General features: G+C 39.1%; 1 protein-coding gene and 1 long non-coding RNA gene across 6 annotated transcripts; one reads left to right on the top strand and one right to left on the bottom strand.

The window, feature by feature from the left end:
- Nucleotides 1-1,022: 1,022 nt before the first annotated feature.
- LOC146704940 (uncharacterized) lies at nt 1,023-8,940 on the top strand. Of its 2 annotated transcripts, none has more exons than XM_085462426.1 (11): nt 1,023-1,211; nt 3,775-3,923; nt 4,109-4,297; nt 5,059-5,120; nt 5,360-5,413; nt 5,535-5,633; nt 5,786-5,921; nt 6,197-6,315; nt 6,923-7,018; nt 7,211-7,321; nt 8,418-8,940. In XM_085462426.1, the coding sequence occupies exons 1-11, from the start codon at nt 1,204-1,206 to the stop codon at nt 8,502-8,504; spliced, it is 1,110 nt and encodes a 369-aa protein (XP_085318552.1). In that variant the 5' UTR covers nt 1,023-1,203; the 3' UTR covers nt 8,505-8,940. The 2 variants fall into 2 exon arrangements, with proteins under 2 accessions (XP_085318552.1, XP_085318553.1); XM_085462427.1 differs by having other exon boundaries at nt 1,037-1,211; nt 8,439-8,940.
- Nucleotides 8,941-14,055: 5,115 nt separating this feature from the next.
- Nucleotides 14,056-20,002, bottom strand: LOC146704939 (uncharacterized). 4 transcript variants are annotated; one of them, XR_014921242.1, is made up of 3 exons: nt 18,772-19,827; nt 17,692-18,070; nt 14,056-14,633 (listed from the first exon to the last, which is right to left on the bottom strand). It is a non-coding gene; the product is annotated as an uncharacterized LOC146704939 (long non-coding RNA). The 4 variants fall into 4 exon arrangements; XR_014921240.1 differs by lacking the exon at nt 14,056-14,633 and having other exon boundaries at nt 14,660-17,813; nt 17,906-18,070; nt 18,772-19,823; XR_014921241.1 differs by lacking the exon at nt 14,056-14,633 and adding an exon at nt 19,842-20,002 and having other exon boundaries at nt 14,661-18,070; nt 18,772-18,920.
- Between the last annotated feature and the right edge of the window lie 1,683 nt (nt 20,003-21,685).

Below are 21,685 nucleotides of genomic sequence, written 5' to 3'. Positions count from 1 at the left end.
TGTTTGTTGTTGCTGTTGTTGGGGGAAACCTCTCAAAACTTGCTTATTAGTCAAAGTGATTCCGACATCATCTGTTCTTGCGAAGTAAAGACAATATTTTGCAATATCTGGCACTCAATAAGGGCTCTTCCTGGACCTGATCACACCTTGGCCTAAAGCGGATCACATTTTTCTAAGAAACTGTGGCTGAATAAAAAGGACATGACTATAAATAAAGCTTTATTCACGGGTTTTAAGTAAACATTTTCATTCCATGCTTTTTTTCCTGCATGTACCATCAGCATTAAGATGCATTTATTTAAAAGGTAATGATTTTTTTTTTTTGCACTTTTGCTCTTGAAAAGCACCCTGTGTATGAAAGCATTGCGAAAAATAACGAACTGACCCGCAATATTTCCTGTTAAATAGCAATATATGTTGTTTTATTATTTAAATAAGTTGTATAAAGATTACATTTTTCTTTAAGACCGTGATTGGGGAGTTGCTGGTGCAGGACAGCAGTTTTCAGCGGTACCGGGTGGGTGCAGTGTAGTCAAAGTTGTGATCCTCCGCTCTCGATTAAGATTATGAAAAATGCATCAGAGAGAAATTTCTCAGTCTTCCCGCAAATGTAAAAGGAGTTGCTGAGGTATAATCATGCAGCTCTTAAGGGCTTTTCTTGTCCATTCTTAACCTGTGTATTACCAGCAATTGTGTTTTTAAGCAGAAAAATTATGTGTATACCTACATGTCTGTATAAGCTCTGTATTAGGGACGCAAGGTGCGACGTTTACGAGGTGGTCTTTGAGACAGAAATCAGAAAGTAGAGCGCGATTAAAACAGCAGGAAAACGGAAAGCGCCAGGTGTGCCAAAAAGTGATTCCACTCTGCTGCCCTCTTTGGCCAGATCTCTCTTGAAAAATACATTTTATTGCCAATGACACTTATTTGCCAAACTCATTGACTTGTACTTGTGATCAGAATGTGCTTTCTGGGTTAAATTGACACGATATAATGGAAATACCGAAAGCAGCAGGTTCACGACCTTGCCAAATCACAAAGCTTCTCCCCGGGCAGAGACACCTGACAGATAGTTTTGACACACGGGGCGTTTCCTAACATTGAGGCACTTGAAGAGGAAAGTTGCCAGGTCATCGGATTTACCCCCAACACATCTGATCCAGGATCGACAGACCATCATAGTGAAAGGACAGCAAAGTCAGCATGAACAGGTAGGAGCGTGGTTAGAAGTGTGGTCAAAGGACACCTGTAGATTCAGTCAATGAATTAAAAACCTGTGCGCCAAGACGAGTTAGCAACTCATCCAAGAGTTTTTTCATTGTGATTAACATAATCGCAAGACTTGCGACAAAAAGTGCTTTTGTGATGCAGTAGCTTATTATTTATTATGTGTAAAGACGTTTACCTCTACCGTGTTTTAGTATTTCTATCGTCTCCATCTTTATTAATATTCTACCATCTCACTACATTTCGTAATTGCTAGATTTTAGAGAAAAAACCGTAAACGTCAGCTTACAGCGGTGCTGTGCCATCCTACATTTTTTGGTGTCGAGCCACCAAATCATTAGCATTTGTCCATTACTGGTAATACCGATACTTTTAACCTATAAAGCTAATGTAGGGAAGAGCAGTGTGCTACGACTTCATTTGATGAATCATAAATAATGTGCGAATTCTGAACACATTTTAATGACCCCTAAATTACTGTGAGTTTTACTTTCCACAATAATTAGTTAATACAACAAAACACACCTTTCAACATTTCATGTTTTTTGAAACTGAAAAGCTGAAAGGCATTTTTCATTTCCAATACTACTACTACTACTAATGATAATAATGATAATAATGATAATATCATAATTATTTAACTGGCTGGCAACCTGGAAACGCAGTATTGATACTATTGTGCTAGAACCTAAGCAATACCAATACCAGCATTGGTATCAATGCTATCAATATTTGAATTGTCCATGCACCTCTAGTTTTGAGTGCAATGCCCAAAATCTGGCCAAAAATAAAGAATGGTAAATTGCTCCTTACATCAAAGTAATAATAATGCATTAAATAACAATAATGACATTATACACAATTATGTTAAACTTTCATTAACTTGTCTTACTTTTATTGTTTTTTTTCTTTTGGGTAATTCTTGGAATGTGAAAATATCTTGCTGGAAATTAATTTTACAAACGAAAAGGAAATGTTTTTTTGTTTTGTTTTTTATCACAAATAGTCTCAGGGTAAATTATTTCTATGTCTATTTTTATTGATTCTGAAAGAAGCAAAAAGGAGGATGAGAATGACGACAGGATGAAAAGCATTACATTTTCACCATTAAACACTCAGAACGTATCATTAGTTGTTCAAACTTGTTTTATTACAGGAAGGAAAGAAAGGTTTGATAACCAACTGATAACCACTAATCATGATACACATCATGACTGACTGGGCTTTTAGGTTTTGTCAAGCCAGTTAATGTAAGAAAGCCAGGCCATGTTGAAGTTCACAATATACTCCTCAGGTGTTCTCTTGAAGGCAGTCCTACCACAAGTATATCATCAGTGTGGTTACAGGTTTTGCAATCACTTCAAAAATGGAAATTTGAATTAGCACAGGGCAGGAAACAAATCCCCATGGTGGAACTGTTGTGTAGAGTATGGGGGAGCTTTGCAGTTTACTTTATTTATGTCCTGTTCTTGATTCCAGTCTTTGAATGAGAGCTAGACCATCAGGCAGAAAACTCCTGTGGTAGTTTAACTGACTGCCATGGTCATGTGCACTGATTTTTAATTAGATGCAGTGAGCCAAAACAATTATTTACGCAGGGCTCAAAGGTGAACACAAAATATGTATGATGTAATCAGCTCAGCTCACACAGATGCAGATGTGTTACACAGAAACATTTAATTAAGCTCATCAAGGAGACAATTGTAATACAACTAGACAGGCTGACAGCCTAGTCATGTGTGTTACACATTCATATCCACGTGTCAAAAGTGAAAGAACAAAGAAGGTATGCTAGCTATGCTTTCCAAATAAACAACTTCTGGTGCTAATAAAATGAAAATGAATGAACCTGTAGTAAAAAATACATACAATAATAGATGTTAGGTGTGTTTTATTTTGTCCTATTTGGCATTTAGTTGTAATTACACAGGCAGCAGGGCAAGCCCAACCACTTTCAGATGCTCCAGTGTGGTGATGAGCCACTGGATGTAGTGCATGGACAAACCAGGTAAAGAAAATATGATACACCCAAGCCTTGTGAAAATAAATAATAAATAAATGTTTTTATGGTTAAGTATTGATAAGATTTGCAGAGTGTGGTGTGTGAACTTTTTGTGGCTTTCTAAATGTCTGTCTTTCACTGCACAAAAGTGACACAGCATTTAATACACTTATATAAATGAAGTACCACTGCACCATTCTAATAAAATTAGCTAGCCACCCCTTTCATCCAAATATACTCAGGTCAAGAAGCCAAGATGGTGATGGTTATTTAACCTTACAAAATAAAAGCAATACATTTCATATAATTATATGATATAATTCAAATTTTTAGGTAAGATAAACTGCAATTTAAGGAAAATCAGCAGTTCATGTTAGAGTAAATAACTGGACTGTCGACCGTTGAATTTGATATGACTGATAAAAAAGTAATATGTGTAATGTGTTTTTAGTACATGCAATATCTAAACAAGCAGTATGATCACATCATCATCTTTACTCTACTTTTTCAAATGTTTCTTATTAAATATCACGTTCCCCATGCAGATGTTTGATCAGCGAGGTGGAGGTCAAAGGCTTCATTGAGAGGTGCATGACAGCAGTGGGTACCAAGCAGCATCATGCTCGCAGTCTAGCTGAAGTGTTGGTGGAAGGAGACCACAGGGGCCACTACAGCCATGGACTCAACAGGATGGGTCAGCCTCCTTCAAAACTGTGTTTTCATCATTGTTGCTTCATTGTTTGATCCTCACTGTACATATCATTGTGTCTTATTTGCACAAAAACTAAGCATCTTTCCTCACTGATGCTGGAGACATCAGCAGTAATTTTAAATTTAAGTCTGTGTGTCGTTTATGTGTACTCACTATATTTTTAACAGACATGTATGTGAAGGACATTCAAACTGGCATCTGTGCCAAGGATGGTGAGCCAGTGGTAGAAAAGGAGAGTGAAGCGACAGCACTGGTGGATGGGAAGAATCTCTTAGGCCCGGTGGTGGGAAACTTTTGTATGAATCTGGCCATAAAAAAGGCCAACGACGTTGGCATTGGCTGGGTGGTGGCACACAGTGAGTCCCATTTCAAGGAAATGTTATAGTGGCGACACAGTTAAACAGGTTTCCAGATCATTTATTATTGAACTGTTTGCATTTTACTTCCAGTAAGAACCAAAATATAGTGCACTATGTTAGACATAACTGGTCTTATACTAAACAAGCAATATATGTCTGTCATTTGTTGCCCTGTTTAAAAACCTGTTCATTTTACATAGATATTTACTAAAGTATTTGATTATACAAAATCTTGCCTTTATAAGTGCATGATTCCTGTTCAGCAACTAGTTGACTGTTTGGTTTGTTTAACACTCAGTGAGGTATATAAGACTCAGTTAGACTTTATTAACCCTCTGAAGTCATAAGTCACTATTGGTAATAATAACCCTACCCTTAACTTCTATTTTGGAGAAATAAATCTTTAAGTAGTTTTTAAGAGTGTAAATTAGAATTATTGCTTTCCTTGTTGCCTGACTGCCAAAACTTAAGATAACAATTAAAAACAACAAAGAAACCTACATAATTAGATTGCACAGGGTTTGATTAGGATTGGGGCCCATGATGATTTAGCTCTTAGAGGTTTAAGAAACTTTCATTTAAGGGGAACAAGTGCTCTGATCTCATCAATAAAATCTTGAGTTTTTAAATATAATTATTATATTTCAACACTTATTTATAGTGGAGAGATAGTTCTCAAATCTGACGACTAAAACAATGACAGTGCATTACCACTGCTGTTCAGCTATTAAATTTATATGTGACCTTTTTCTTTTTAGACTCCAACCATTATGGCATTGCTGGATACTATGCAATGCAGGCGCTGAAAGAAAACATGATTGTGAGTGAAATGTTTGTCTGTTGATCTTTTTTCCCCCTTTTCAGTTGATTTTTCCCCCCAGAAAGAATACATTTTTCAATTATAGGCCCAGATTTAGTATGTTTTAGTATAGCTTTGTATTTCCTTCCAGGATGATAGATGTCAATGACTTTGTTTCTCAGCTGCTTCTTTAGATCATAGCATGATCAGTTGCTTTTGCTTTTTGTTTAACTTTCTAAGAAAAAATCTAAACTCCACAGGGGATGTCATTTACCAACACATCACCACTGGTGGTTCCCACACGTGCTAAAGAGGTATATGTATTAACTATTTTAGAAAAGAATCCATAGTTAATGCAATATACGACATTTTAATTAAGATATTTATGAATTTGATCATAAAATCTTCATTATTCAAACTCTGTGAACTCTGCAGTGTACTTTGGGCACCAACCCCATCAGTGTTGCGGCTCCTGCTAAAGATGGAGACAGCTTTGTTTTAGACATGGCCACTTCAGCAGTAGCCATTGGAAAGGTAAGATCAACATCTCTACTGCTGCATATTTGTTTATTGCACATGTAAGCTGCTAACAAATTAAATGCAAGCGAGCAGTGATTGACCACTGAAACAACAACATTTTTAATGTGGAAACATTCTTCTCTTGTACTGTATATAAATGTGCATAGGTGGAGCTTCATGAGCGGCGTGGAGACCCCATTCCTGAGGGCTGGGGCTGTGACCCTCTGGGAAAAATTACAACAGACCCCAAGAGAGTGCTGACTGGAGGAGGACTGGTGCCTGTTGGTGGCAGTGAAGCCACAGGTCAGAAGCAACAGATCTTGTCAAGAATGTTTTCATTCTTCATGTGTGAAATATGTGTTTGTTTGCTTGCTTTTTTAAGTCTATATAATTGAACCACAATCCTAACTGGCTGATTTGTGCTTCATCTATACCAAGATACACAGATCTGAGAAACTCATATAGGAGATTAATTGGAAACCAGTTATCAGAACTGGTGGAATTACATGCCATTGATGGCTAGGATCAGTATAATACATTTATTCCATGCATATGTTTTTCTGTGTTTTTATCTTCAGGAGGGTACAAAGGCTATGGTCTGGGAATGATGGTGGAGGTGTTCTGTGGCATCTTGGCTGGTGCCCAGTACAGCAAATACATCCGCACTTGGAAAGTAACAGACCGTGTTGCAAACCTGGTACATCTTGTTTTGCCTAGTTGTGAAACAACTCTGTGTTTGCGCTTCGTCGTCCCGGTTATTGGAGGAGGGGCACATTTGTTTTGTTCACCTTAGCTGTTAGATATGGTTTGATTACATTTATGTTTGATACTTTAATGCAATTTAATGCAGGACACACTGGTTCTATTTTAACATGTCCCTGATGTAACTTGTGACAAAACTGATAACAAAGTGTTCTAAAAGTCATGTTGTTGTTTTATCTGTGAAATGAAACAGACTGAGAAACAAGTTGAAACTGTTGTATCACCTTTTTATTAAGAATAATTCAAACACCCCCCCTTGCTCCCACAGCAATGATAAAATACAGTTTTTGAGTAGCTAGAATAGATAATACACTGCAGATAATGTGGTGCTGATTATTAGATCTGGGGCAAAGTTCATAAAGTAATCAGCCATCATGTACCAGCAGAAGAGAAATCAGCATGACACAAGTCTGAAGTGTTTGACTGCTGTTATCTAAAACAGAGGCCCAGCTAGTGACTCTGATATAGGTCATCTGACGTCAAGGCTCTGTTTGATGTTCATGTTTGATGAGCTCACAGTGTCACCTGTTTCGTATTTTCAGGGTCAGTGTTTTGTGGCAATCAATCCAGAGAACTTTGCTCCCGGGTTCAGTGACAGGATGTCAGATCTGCTGTCCATCCATAGAAACCTGAATCCTGTGAGTTGCTCCCAGTGATGGAATATTAAATGCTAAAAAAGATTAATCAAAAATGCAGTTGATATCCAGTAGTTACAGTTTCTTTGTTTTATGAAATCAAGTAGGGACAAACATTTGCAGATTAAAAGTGAATTTCTTGCTCTATACTTTCTTTTTTTTCTTTGTTCCTTTTTTGTGGCTTATCTGCTTCAGGCTGACCTAGACACTCCTGTTTTGGCTGCCGGAGATCCAGAGAGGATGAACATGAAGAAATGTGAGGATATGGGTGGGATCCCTTACCACATCAACGTCGTCAAATACATGGTAAAAGCTAAGAAGTGGGGATGTTCTCATGCTAGTCTAAACTGCAGTGGCTAAAGGTTGTCCTTTTTCACATAGAGCTCCCAACATGAAATGCTTTTCTTCAGACCTGTTGCTTTTACTGGAAATACTCCATTTGATTTGAGTGAGAGTGCTTCTTTGGTGGAGCCAGGAAAAAAAAAGTGTTAATTAAATAGCTCCTGCTCTGTTTTCAGTTACACTCACACATTTTGCTCTAGAGAAAAGCTGATAGAGTCCCAGATATTTAACCTCTAGTGTTGCATGAGCTATGTTAAATGGTATTGGTAAATGGACTGGTTCTTATATAGCATTTTTCTACCCAGTCAAAGCAATTTATACAACATGCCTTATTCCCTCATTCAGACTCATTTATACAAGCACTTTTTCCCACACCCAAGTGCTTTCTATCTAACATTCGTATTCAGATGAATGCATCAGGGTAACATGGCGTTCAGTATGTTGCCCAAGGTATTTTAGGTATGCTGAACGGAGCAGCCAAGGATCCACCGCCAACCTTCAAATTAGTTGATGACCTGGCATCACATATGAGTAAAGCTGTGACTTATTTGTGAGAAACTGCCCCTCCCTGGGCCATCAAGGTCACACAGCCAAAGTGTGAGTGAGGGATGAAATGCCTGGGAAGGGATTTCAAGCCTGTGTTGCAGGTAACTGATAGCTATTGTCATAGGCTACTGTATTCATTGATTCAAGGTAGATATAGAAATCTAGCCTCTTTTACTCCTCTCAACCAGTCTATCTTCCATGTCCAAAATGAGAACATTTCTAACCAACGTAGAGGTTAAATACTGGGAACTCCCCATCAGCTGTTAGAACTCAAGAAGCCTTTCAGATGAAAGGTGAAATATTTTCAAATCCAGTTCAACTCACATGCTTGAAGACTACCATAACCTGGATGACTGAGAACCTACACAGACTACAGGAAGATTTAGAGGTCCTGTTTTAGCTTGGCATTAACACAAGTTTATGTTTTTAACTAGAAAGTAAATGAGAGTATTTTTACCTAAATACAATCTGACTTTATTTAAAACCTCTTTAAGCATGATGCTAACTTCATTAGCATTTTGTATTTTTCCTGCAGAATGAATGCGCCAAGAAAATCGGTGTCAACCCACTGTTGCCATGTGACAAGATCGTCTCGGGTTAAGTTTATCCAAACAGGATTCTCAGCTGTGGTAATCAGCCACTAATGCTCAACTTGAAGTGCAATTCTGTTAATACACCTTATACATTTTAACAGTAATATTTTATTCATGATTATACATGTGACATGTACTGTTATTTTTTTTTTTTTACTTTACTAAAAAAAAAAAAATGATGTTGTTGCAGATGCTTTTGAAGTTTCATCATACGTAAAGACACAGTGCTTTATCATCTACAATTAAATATATCATTCCTTGTTGCTGATGAAAGACAGTACTGTTGCTGCACAGCAATCACAAAAGTATTATACTCACTTCTAATTGAAAATAATAATTTTCTGCTTCTTTGCTACTGATGTGAAAATTGTATTTTTACTGTGAGATCATCTTAAAAACATAATTCTTTTATTCCCAGATCAATAAATGCCATACTATTTGGAATGTAATGTGTGTTTTTTTATGCATTAATGCAATCCTGTTTTTAATAGACATACTTTAGCGACCTCTTGATCTACCAATAGATGAGGATGTAAGCTTCTCTCACTCAATCTCATCTGTCAGGGTTCATAGCCTAAACAAGTAGTTCAAATAATTCTCCATAACTTTAGTTTATAAATGCATGAAATGCACGAGAACTAGCACAGAAATATATCTGATCTTCCAAAAGCCTAAAATTTCATTTTTACTAAATGTCATCAATATTTTTTGTTGCAGTTAAACTCTACTACATTCTAAAACCATGCAAAATTCAGCCATGTCCTTCTTTCAGTTTGAGCTTGTGAAACTGTCAAACGCTTTGGGTTTACATTCTCCTCCAGTTTTTTGCTCATGTAAAAACCTTAAACACTAACACAAAGAATGAGTTGTGTAAAATAATCTCTCAACTTTCGAATCAAATTCAACTCTACTGACTTGAAAATCTGATATCACAACACTAGATGGAGACATAGACTCATTAAGTCCTGGGTCACTATTTGCTAATGCTATAACCTGACAGTTGTATGATATAGTCCAGGGGTCCCCAATCCTAGTCCACGAGGGCCGGTGTCCCTGCAGGTTTTAGATCTCACATTGGGTCAGCACACCTGAATCACATGATTAGTTCATTACCAGGCCTCTGGGGAACTTCAAGACATGTTGAGAAGTTAATTTATCCATTTAAATCAGCTGTGATGGATCAAGGACACATCTAAAACCTGCAGGGACACCGGCCCTCGAGGCCTGGGTTCAGACCCCTGATATAGTCAGTTCAATTCAATGCAGTTATATTTATGTAAATCGGAAATTTATTTAAACTGCACATCACAACAACAGATGTCTCAAGGTGCTTTATAATGTGAGGTAAAGACCCAACAATGATACAGAAAAAACAGACAAAACCCCAACAATCAGATGACCCCCTATGAGCAGGCATATAGGTGTAGGTGGCATATAGTTTTCTAATGTTTTTCTTTTGTTTTGGGTTTTTTTTACCATACATTAGATAATTTTAATGTAATATCACATAATTTGGTGGTAATTTCCTTGTTACACAATTCTTCCATCACTTATAAAGGACATAACCTAAGGACTGATTTGCAAACTACACTGCCACAGTTTAGACAACCTTAGCTATACACACAGATGTGTGTTTGTACTACATCGTGGTATAAGTACAATGAACTGCCCACACAGGATTACAGATGTATTTGTTAACACAGTGCACCACCAGCATTAGAAATCAATCAACTTCATTTATTGCCCAACTGCTTTCAGACATGTGGCTTTATTTGTAAACTGCCTCTATGCTCTATTTGAATCGGGGAGTTTTCTTTTTTCTCAGGGGGTCTTCAGCTTGAACAGCTAATTAACACTGAAAATAACTCAAGAAAAGGCCCCTCTCCAAACGGCAAAGAAAAAGCAGTACTGGACATTGACAGATGCCCAGATTAGGACCTTAATCTCCCATGCCAAAAGTCCTGTCACTGCGCTCTGGACTCTGGATGTCCCGTTAACACTCGGCCGACTGCAGACAAAAGGGGAGAAATCAACAAATCAATGGGCTTTCAGTCCCACCAGGGGAGGGAAAGGAGGTGGCGGCAGAGTGGGAAAGGAGGTGGGGGCAGAGTGGGGTAGTGGTTGGGTGGGGTCAGAGTGGTGAGTGCTGGGCTGGGCCAGATTTGTGAGTGGGTATGGAAAAGATGCATAAATATTAAGTCTGGGCAGAGGGGGAAGGTGGCTGTGTGCTCGGGTGGAAGGCTCCACTGAGTCCAAGGATTAAGAGGCCAATTCAAACACTTGCTATAGGGGCCAGACTCAGAGGTGTGTGTTCATGGATGGATAAATTGATGGTGGGGGTCTAATCTGCCCTGGCCTTGGCCCGGAGCCCTTGTGTGGATTAGACCAGGCCCCAGAAAGCACAGAGAGAGCAGGGCCGCTGGCTAGGATTAAGCAGATTCTAACAGGTGTGTTCTTTTGTAGGGGGAGGGAGTCGTCACTTACTGAACGAGCAAATCATGAAGTAACTGTTTATTACTCATTGACGCCAATGATGCCAAAAGATGTGGATTTGTGCCTGCTAAAAAACATGCTTGGTGATGAGTGTGTGGTGGTGCAAGGTGACATGCAGGAAACTAGTCAAATGAGGCAAAATGGAAAAAGATAAATAAAGAGGTAATAAACTCTCAGATTACTCCCACAAACACTTCGTCATCCCAGCAGATCGGTTGTTGTCATAGCTGGACTGGCCATCGGGCATACCGGGCATTTGCCCGGTGGGCCACTGGCGATTTTTTGTTTTTATGGGCCGATGGATTTTTTTAAATTTTTTTTTTTTTTAGGAAGGGTATATATAATGAAAGGTGTTGGATTGGCCAATTGGTCATGATCGACTCTGGGCTGGACCAATTACAGCCGAGGAGGCCGAATGCACCCGCCCCCTTGTTTAGCAATCACGTGATTTTCGCGCATTGCATGCCGTGAACTCGTGGCAAAACAATCCAAGTACCGCATCAAATGCAAGCATTTGCAGCACCGCAAAACGTTCATTCTCCGGTTCCAATACCTTCTTGTTTTTTCTTTGCCGCACAAAAAAGGAATGTACAAAACAAAAGGAGAACAATGCTGGTCCGTACAAAGACAGACTTGATGAAAAGTCAAAGAAAAGATACGAGGAAAAAATCAAAGGTGTGAAAGTGTCAGACCCTTACGAGCACACAGAGGGACAAAAGACGTTAGCGTGCTGCCCAACTTTCACCACGCTCATATTTATAATTACACGGTTCTTGGAGTGAGTGCACACACTCATGAAGTTTAGTAACTTCAGGTCACTGCAACAAGCCCAGGTACAGTTTACCGACGGATGGGTGCAGGACCTTGAAATGCACCGTGTAGAACGAAAGACCATCGTACGAACATAGGTAAGTTTACCAGTCTCACAAATCGTCTTCATAAATACACATTCGTTAACCGTTTATTAATATAACCTTTGAGCTCAGCGGTAATTAATTAGTAGTGGAAATAATTTCTGGTTCTTTACAGAAATGTAGCAGTGACAATAATATTGTATGCTGTAATCGCACTGGACAATTAGTGATACAAAACAACTGTTTTATCCTGTGAATAAAAGTATATGTTTTTGTCAATGTACCATAATAACAGAAGCGAAACGCAATATTGTGTCAGGACAATTTACTATTTATGCACAATAAATAAAGGAGCATAGCGCGACAATTTCTGTTCAGCGCCAGACTTGCTTGTAACCTATATCACCAATTATGTTAAGAAAAATGACGTATTAACGACTAAAAAACTCTGACCTTTGTGGGAATGCTTGGAGCAGACTAACATGTGAGCTGGAGTGTTCTGAGACGTTATATTTGGTAGGGGAGACCTGGGATAGTTGTAACGTGGGTCAGTTGTAACACTTCCAATTTCTCCAATCAGGGCTAAGTTTCAAATGATGTGACTCATCCTGTGCATGCCCAATTCAGTTCTGCTATCACATGTGAAAAATCAGCACATTTTGTCAAAAACAGACAATTTAACACCAAAAAAAGTAATTTGTATGCCAAAAAGTAAGTTTTTCTACTTTATTTCAATTTATAATAGCATTATCTGCTTTGCAGTTAAAGTCATCAAACTTAAATTATGTTATTTGTATGTCTATGGGGATATATTCTGTGTAGGTCTTTAGTGTTAATGTTTTAGCCGTTGGCTGTAATGTTAGCTAGTTCATGGCTATAGGAGTCTGGGTCAGTTGTAACAATAATGCAGATGTTACAACTTACCACACTATTACTTTAACTTATATTAAACAAGTTGGGGCAACGGCATCAGCAGAGAGGGGTTCACTGGTCACTTTTGTATATGCGGTTAATGCCATTGGCAACACAATTCCTCCACTGTTTGTGTTCCCACACATACACTATGCACACCACTGTGTCAGAGATGGACCAGTAGGAAGTACTGGTAGTGGAAATAAATCAGGATGGGTGCAAGAAACAGATTTCCTCATCTTTCTGAAGCACTTTGCAAACCACACCAAGGTAAGCCATGATAAAAAGTAATGGAATTGCGATGCTGGTGAACAACTACATTTTTTCAGCTTCATTGTTATGTTCAAAATTGGTGCAAGAGTTGTAGGTTATAATGCCCACTGAACCAATGAGGCCAAACTCAAGGAAGACCAACCAAAATTAATGAAATATTCAGTTGCAGAAAATTCCATAATTTGTCTTTTTGGGGGGGTTGGAATATGTTCAAAAGCTAGATTTCTGCATTCTGTCACACACACACATATAGCTACATAAATGGCTCTAAGTGCATTCATGTGTTGAATAAACAAAGATTACATGTTAATGTTTTGTTAGTACCCTTATTGAAATAAGGGTACTATGTTACAACTAACCCACACTATGGGGTCAGTTGTAACATTTCACTATTTGTGTTTGAGGCCATACCATGCAATGGGTAATTGTGCTGCAGAGAAAATAGCTGCACTATTTAATAGCCGAGACATGTAAATACTTTGCATTACATTTTGAATCCACTACCTTAAAAGAGCTCCAATTTACAGACAGAAATGTCAAAAATGTTACAACTATCCCCGGTCTCCCCTATATCCAGACCATCCGTCGGCTCTTACTTCGGAAACATGGCTTAAAACATTTCTCTTCAACGACGTAATCCGATTAAAAAAAAAACGATCGGCTTCCCATGGCTGTCATGCGACCGGCTGTTGCAGTTAATAATACAACAGCTTCTTGCCATTTTTTGTGTTTCTTTTTATCCTGTGTAACTGAGTTCAATTGAAAGCCTGCGTGCGCTAGTACCTCTTGCCACAAGTTCCCAGAATCCTTTGCGGTTTTACCCCTGAATGACGTCACATTTTCAATCTTTATCCTGGTGGGCCGGTCTCTAGTCAAAATGCCCGGGCCGATTTTTTGTCCCAGTCCAGCCTTGGTTGTTGTACCTGTGAAACAGCAGCTCCGCTATGGAGGAGAGGGAGAGAGCACTTTCACACTTGTAAGAGGATCAGCTGTGAGGAGCTTAGAAGCTCAATGACCACGTTAGAAATAGAAACAGACTTGGGGGATAGTTTATTGCACTGATGGGAAAGGTTTAGGAATAGGTGCCATGTTTAATTGGACTTATAACCATCAGTGGTGGGGAAAGGCATATGCACAAGTGTGTATTGGCCAGTAGGCGGGAGGAGGAGTAGAGTGATCATGAGAACGGGGTGAGCTAGGAAAGCTCTGCTGCTCTCATGCTGAGTCTTTAATGAAGTGAAACGACTTCCTGGTCTGTTCCTCCCAGCTGTTGTCCCTGCAGAGCCAAGATATTTGGCCTTGGCTCTTTGTCCTTCTCTGCCTACCATACCTCCAAATGTCCGAGCGAACACAGGAAAAAATAAAAGCAAAGCATCTGTTGTGTTGTTCACTCCAACTGCTCGGGAATGCAAATACGTCTCCATCTGTTGTCTCTCTTATTCGGATTTGAGCTCGGTGTTGATTGGTGCCACGGACTTTCTTAAGTGCCAAGAAGATGCTGGATACTGAACTCGAGGCTGGAATATTGGAATGATTTGCATAAAACACCATCCAGCACCTTCCCTCCCTCTGCTGGGACGATCTTCTTAATACTAAACACACCATCTAGAACAGTAGTGTCAAACACAAAGCAAATACTTCAATCTGGCCCATCCGACGGGTTTGGAAAATATGAATCTCCAACTGCCATTCAATGGATAAACAATGAAATCACAGAAAAGTTCCTGTTTTTTCACTGTCTGCTGTAGAAAGGACTGTTTTCTTTACAGCCAGTCCAAAATGTGTTTGTTATAATTTACAATTTCATAACTACAAAACAGTCTGGAAGATGAACTACCAGAACGTTTTCTGTAATTTCACAAAATGATCATGTAGTTTCTCTGGGCTATATGTGGCCCATGATGTCAAATGAGTTTGACGCCCCTGATCTAGAGCATTTTGACATTAATAAATATGTCTTAATATATTTTTTAATGCTTTATTTCTTGAGTTGAAGTCATGTCACATATAAAAACAGATACCAAAAACACAAAAAGCAAGCCCCAGCATTCTCACTTCAACAATGAAACTATGCACACACACACACACACACACACACACACACACACACACACTAAGTGAGATTAGATAATGTTCATGAGAAACTACAGAGTTTGAAGTAAATCTAAATAAAAGTCAACATTTCCTTCCCCAAAAAACTCTTATTGCACTGGTAACTGAATAGTGCAACAAGAGTTTGCTGGTATCTCAGACATGTGAGTATGAGAAAGTTGCCACTGTGTGCAAAAGGTGTACAAGATTTCTACATTTTACCACCAAGCAAAACCAATCACAGGATGCCCTGAGGTCTGCTCCACTGATAAATTTGTTGACGGTCGCTTTAAGCTCAATTTATTCCAGTTTTAGAATCTTAATGATTTTAGCACACTCATCTTCACTCATATATTTACATTATCTCCAACATCAATATGAGTCACTGCAATATAATAACTGACTAATGATTTACCAGAGTTTCACATGTTTGAACACTCACACAGGTTACTTTTACCTAAATAGTGATTTCTACAACAAATATTTCACAAAATGCTGACAGCTGCTTTACAGACCACAAAGTCACAACATGAGAAAGATGTATACATTTTGTTCTGAGCTGATAATAAAGCCACAGTGTCTACTGATGGCAGACTGATTGTAAAAGCTTCTTCAGTGTTTGTAAAGACATTCATTTTAACAAGTTAGTATGCTCTGATATGAGATTTGCCAGTCACTAAATGAATGAGGAGTTTAAATGGAGCACCACAAACCTGCTTTCACAGTCTTTCTGAAACACACCCTTGGCGTGGTGCAAATAAAGTGTAAATAAACTGCTGGCAGATGTTCTTGTTTAGCATGAGAAAGTTGCACAAACCACAGGAAATTCATATAAAATAACAAAACAACCAGCCTCGTGCCTGTTCACCAAAATGCAGAACACCAACGACAAACGCAAAGTACATACATAAGCATAAATAGCTGTAGTTACCCTTGTTTTTTTCTATAGTACACATACTACATACCGTACATTGTGAAAACACATACAGGGAGTGCAGAATTATTAGGCAAATGAGTATTTTGTCCACATCATCCTCTTCATGCATGTTGTCTTACTCCAAGCTGTATAGGCTCGAAAGCCTACTACCAATTAAGCATTTTAGGTGATGTGCATCTCTGTAATGAGAAGGGGTGTGGTCTAATGACATCAACACCCTATATCAGGTGTGCATAATTATTAGGCAACTTCCTTTCCTTTGGCAAAATGGGTCAAAATAAGGACTTGACAGGCTCAGAAAAGTCAAAAATAGTGAGATATCTTGCAGAGGGATGCAGCAGTCTCAAAATTGCAAAGTTTCTGAAGCGTGATCATCGAACAATCAAGCGTTTCATTCAAAATAGTCAACAGGGTCGCAAGAAGCGTGTGGAAAAACCAAGGCGCAAAATAACTGCCCATGAACTGAGAAAAGTCAAGCGTGCAGCTGCCAAGATGCCACTTGCCACCAGTTTGGCCATATTTCAGAGCTGCAACATCACTGGAGTGCCCAAAAGCACAAGGTGTGCAATACTCAGAGACATGGCCAAGGTAAGAAAGGCTGAAAGACGACCACCACTGAACAAGACACACAAGCTGAAACGTCAAGACTGGGCCAAGAAATATCTCAAGACTGATTTTTCTATGGTTTTATGGACTGATGAAATGAGAGTGAGTCTTGATGGGCCAGATGGATGGGCCCGTGGCTGGATTGGTAAAGGGCAGAGAGCTCCAGCTCAGACGCCAGCAAGGTGGAGGTGGAGTACAGGTTTGGGCTGGTATCATCAAAGATGAGCTTGTGGGGCCTTTTCGGGTTGAGGATGGAGTCAAGCTCAACCCTCAGTCCTACTGCCAGTTTCTGGAAGACACCTTCTTCAAGCAGTGGTACAGGAAGAAGTCTGCATCCTTCAAGAAAAACATGATTTTCATGCAGGACAATGCTCCATCACACGCGTCTAAGTACTCCACAGCGTGGCTGGCAAGAAAGGGTATAAAAGAAGAAAAACTAATGACATGGCCTCCTTGTTCACCTGATCTGAACCTCATTGAGAACCTGTGGTCCATCATCAAATGTGAGATTTATAAGGAGGGAAAACAGTACACCTCTCTGAACAGTGTCTGGGAGGCTGTGGTTGCTGCTGCATGCAATGTTGATGGTGAACAGATCAAAACACTGACAGAATCCATGGATGGCAGGCTTTTGAGTGTCCTTGCAAAGAAAGGTGGCTATATTGGTCGCTGATTTGTTTTTGTTTTGTTTTTGAATGTCAGAAATGTATATTTGTGAATGTGGAGATGTTATATTGGTTTCACTGGTAAAAATAAATAATTGAAATGGGTATATATTTGTTTTTTGTTAAGTTGCCTAATAATTATGCACAGTAATAGTCACCTGCACACACAGATATCCCCCTAGAATAGCTAAAACTAAAAACAAACTAAAAACTACTTCCAAAAACATTCAGCTTTGATATTAATGAGTTTTTTGGGTTCATTGAGAACATGGTTGTTGTTCAATAATAAAATTATTCCTAAAAAATACAACTTGCCTAATAATTCTGCACTCCCTGTATATGTCATATCAAAACAAGCCCACACCTGCAGTTGTTTCAGTTTTTCACTGGTGTTTCCTGTCAGCTGGTCAACCTCACTCAGGCGGACATCCATATCAGCCAACCAAACGACAAGTTCCTCCCTTTGTGCTTCAAATCCCTCCCACTCTGAGACAAGGAGCGGAAAGAGATAGAGAAAAGAGTCAATTATAAAGAAGAGAGAAAAGTGAAACCCTCCTCAGAAGGTCTGACTCGCATACGTGCAGTTGTGCAGTGATGGACTCCAGTTTGGCGTTCACGTCATCCCTCGTCGATGCCAACAGCCGAGTCTGCAGGGTGCCCTGGAAGAGCTGAGTTAATGTTAGACTCCTCCTGGTCAGGCTCTCCAGCTGGATGAGCCGAGGTCTCCCCTCTCGCCGCTGCCTCTGAACACAGAAACACAAATTGCATCTGAAGCAGGAGGTGCAGATTTTTTTTGCTATTCTTTTCTAAATGCAGGCTAGATCAAGTGGAGGTATTTGGAAAACTTTTTTGGCCAGCGGACGACTGTTGTCTTGCAGAAAGTCAAATCAAACATATGCGATACACAATCAATTCACAAGAACACATTATAAAAAATAAGTCCAGTTCTTGCCTGATTTCAAGTGAAATCTGCATCAAAACAGGGTGACAGAAGTAAAACGAGTGCACAAAGCCTCACTTTGTACAAGCCTGCTATTACAGTTCTCCTCTATGCAGACGACTTTCCGGTTTTCAAGGCACAACTTGGATCTGCTGTACGAATCTTATGGATACACACTAAATAAAACAATAGTGTGCATGACTCCAGATTCTGATCCCTCATCCTAATATGGTCCCAACATAGCAACAGCAATAAAGCAAATGTTGAGGCTTCAAAATACAAAGTCCATAAACCAATGGCTGACATGGGTTTTATCATAAGGGTGACAAATATACAGATTTCAGTCTGTCTTAGAGATTTGATGTTCATTTACCTGCAGATGCACTATACGTACCTGCTCCATGGTTTTTCACAACATTTTGCACATCACTATTTAATACAGGAAGTACGTGAACTAAAACAAGTCATCGTTCTTTGTGAGAGGACCATATTAATGAAACAAACCTCAATGACATCATAGGGATCCCTAAAGATGCTCCTGCTGCTTCTCTTCCTCCTCATCCTAAGCTTCCTTCTCCTTGTCCTCGCCTTCCATCCAATTGTAATTCAACCTAATTGTGTTTCTCCCCCTCCTCTTCCTCATTTTGTTGGAGCTGTGAACACAATTAATGTGAATCTGGATTAATTTGTGCAAACAAGAAAAATCTACAGCTTTTTGGTCAGAGGTGCTCTTGTGATTTAAGCCGGGTAGAGTAGATTTATGTGTTGATGCTACCTGCTTCAGCTCTGGCTGCTGAGTGATATTTACACCCTGGCTGGATTACAAACTTTAACCATGTGCTGAACTTTGGCCCGGCGTTGATACCTCTTGTTAGTATAACGACCTCTTCTTAGCTTGTATGTATGATGTATGATGGTGGATAAATGAAATATACAAAAAAATTAACTATATTACAAAAGAACATCTATCTTGGAAACATCAAATGACCGGAGCATAACTTGTCAACTAGTCCGAAACTAAGTTATGCAGGAACAGTCAAAGACACACCTTCTCATGTCACATTTCTATTCATTTCTATATAATTTGATTAGACAATAAAGAGTTATCTAATCTAATTATTCATTCAAAACACTTATGCATAGCTGTATTTTATACAGCTCATACAGAATTCAAAGTAGAGGTTCATGTGAGTATTTAATGTACGGCTCAGATCTACAGAATTTCAGAGTTTCTAGAGCAGACACAGAGCTCACGCCACAACAGGCTTCAGGCGCCATTTTAGTGACTTTAACAATATATTAAATTTTAATTTCGGTCTAGCTGACATTAGGTTATGTACGCAGCACGCAATTGAACCACATATTTTAGAAGCCAAAGGTTCAAATTAGCTGGGAGCAGCTTCACTTAATTATAACAGTGGTTTTGTTAGGAAAACAGTTGGATACTAAATTGCGCTGACGTCAACGGCTAACGTATCTAGCTAATCGCTACTGTTAGCACAACATTAACAGCAAGCTACAATGACGAGTAACAAAAACAAAACAGTAATAAGGTTTCAATGAAAATGTTTTACCTTTTCCAACAGTCCCAGAATCCACAGCTTCACAGTTCAGCAGGTACTGAAGACTGTTATCCGTTTCGCTGTCACCGTCCGTGAGTTTTTTCCCCCGAAAGGTCACGGCCCGCCGCTCGCACACTCTGTCTGCGCATGCGCATCCCAACGACTGACCCCCTCCGTCCGCTCCCGGGAGGTTACAGTATGACGTGTTCTGACGTCACTCTCTCGCTCCCTGTCATTTATTTGGCTCGAAACACATATTAACAAATTGCTCAGTGATGAACAACTACTCAGATCATTTACCTAAGCAGTGCGCTTTGTCAAAACGAAGTGTGTGTTCATTACACTGACATTCTGTTCTGCAATTGTTATTTACTTGTATTTTATAATTTGACTTACATACTACTGGGTGGTTTGTAAAGTTTACAATAACTAGTATTATCATTATGCTATATTTTCAAAAATATATAATAATCTCAAAAGTAATGCATTGGAGTAGAAAATAGTAATGCTTTATTAAAATTTAAAACTAAAGTACAGTATTTGAATGTGTGTATTGTGTCTATTGTTAGCAAATATTTCTAACTTTTATTTGAATATTCAGTTTCCTACCATCTTCTCTTAAAGGGTAATTGCCAGGTATCCCGCCCTCCCCCTTCGCACACACATGCACACAAAGAAAACACACAGTATAATTCACAGCCTCATTATAGTGAATAAATATTTATGCCATTTACACCATCAAACTTAGATTGCTAAGGATGAAGAACCTTTTGTTCTTTAAAGAACCATTTGTAATAGCTGAAGAACCATCCACAAAATAAAAAGGTTCTTTGACGTATGATGGTTCTTTAAAGAACCATGAAGACATCTGAAGAACCATTGAAGAATCATAATTTTTCTGAGTGTGGATGGGGCGTGGCTGGATTGGTAAAGGGCAGAGAGCTCCAGTCCGACTCAGATGCCAGCAAGGTGGAGGTGGAGTACTGGTTTGGGCTGGTATCATCAAAGATGAGCTTGTGGGGCCTTTTCGGGTTGAGGATGGAGTCAAGCTCAACTCCCAGTCCTACTGCCAGTTTCTGGAAGACACCTTCTTCAAGCAGTGGTACAGGAAGAAGTCTGCATCCTTCAAGAAAAACATGATTTTCATGCAGAACAATGCTCCATCACACGCGTCCAAGTACTCCACAGCGTGGCTGGCAAGAAAGGGTATAAAAGAAGAAAAACTAATGACATGGCCACCTTGTTCACCTGATCTGAACCCCATTGAGAACCTGTGGTCCATCATCAAATGTGAGATTTACAAGGAGGGAAAACAGTACACCTCTCTGAACAGTGTCTGGGAGGCTGTGGTTGCTGCTGCACGCAATGTTGATGGTGAACAGATCAAAACACTGACAGAATCCATGGATGGCAGGCTTTTGAGTGTCCTTGCAAAGAAAGGTGGCTATATTGTTCGCTGATTTGTTTTTGTTTTGTTTTTGAATGTCAGAAATGTATATTTGTGAATGTGGAGATGTTATATTGGTTTCACTGGTAAAAATAAATAATTGAAATGGGTATATATTTGTTTTTTGTTAAGTTGCCTAATAATTATGCACAGTAATAGTCACCTGCACACACAGATATCCCCCTAGAATAGCTAAAACTAAAAACAAACTAAAAACTACTTCCAAAAACATTCAGCTTTGATATTAATGAGTTTTTTGGGTTCATTGGGAACATGGTTGTTGTTCAATAATAAAATTATTCCTCAAAAATACAACTTACCTAATAATTCTGCACTCCCTATATTTAGAGCTATTACTTTCTTTTCTTTTACTCTCCACTATTGCTCCCGAGTCACAGTTCCTCACTTC

The sequence above is a fragment of the Copadichromis virginalis genome, linkage group LG7 (genome assembly GCF_057382275.1).
Source record: "Copadichromis virginalis isolate Kocher_CV1m ecotype Utaka linkage group LG7, C_Virginalis_male_GT1.1, whole genome shotgun sequence".
Taxonomy (NCBI): Eukaryota; Metazoa; Chordata; class Actinopteri; order Cichliformes; family Cichlidae; genus Copadichromis; species Copadichromis virginalis.
This window is presented reverse-complemented; position numbering and strand designations above follow the sequence as displayed.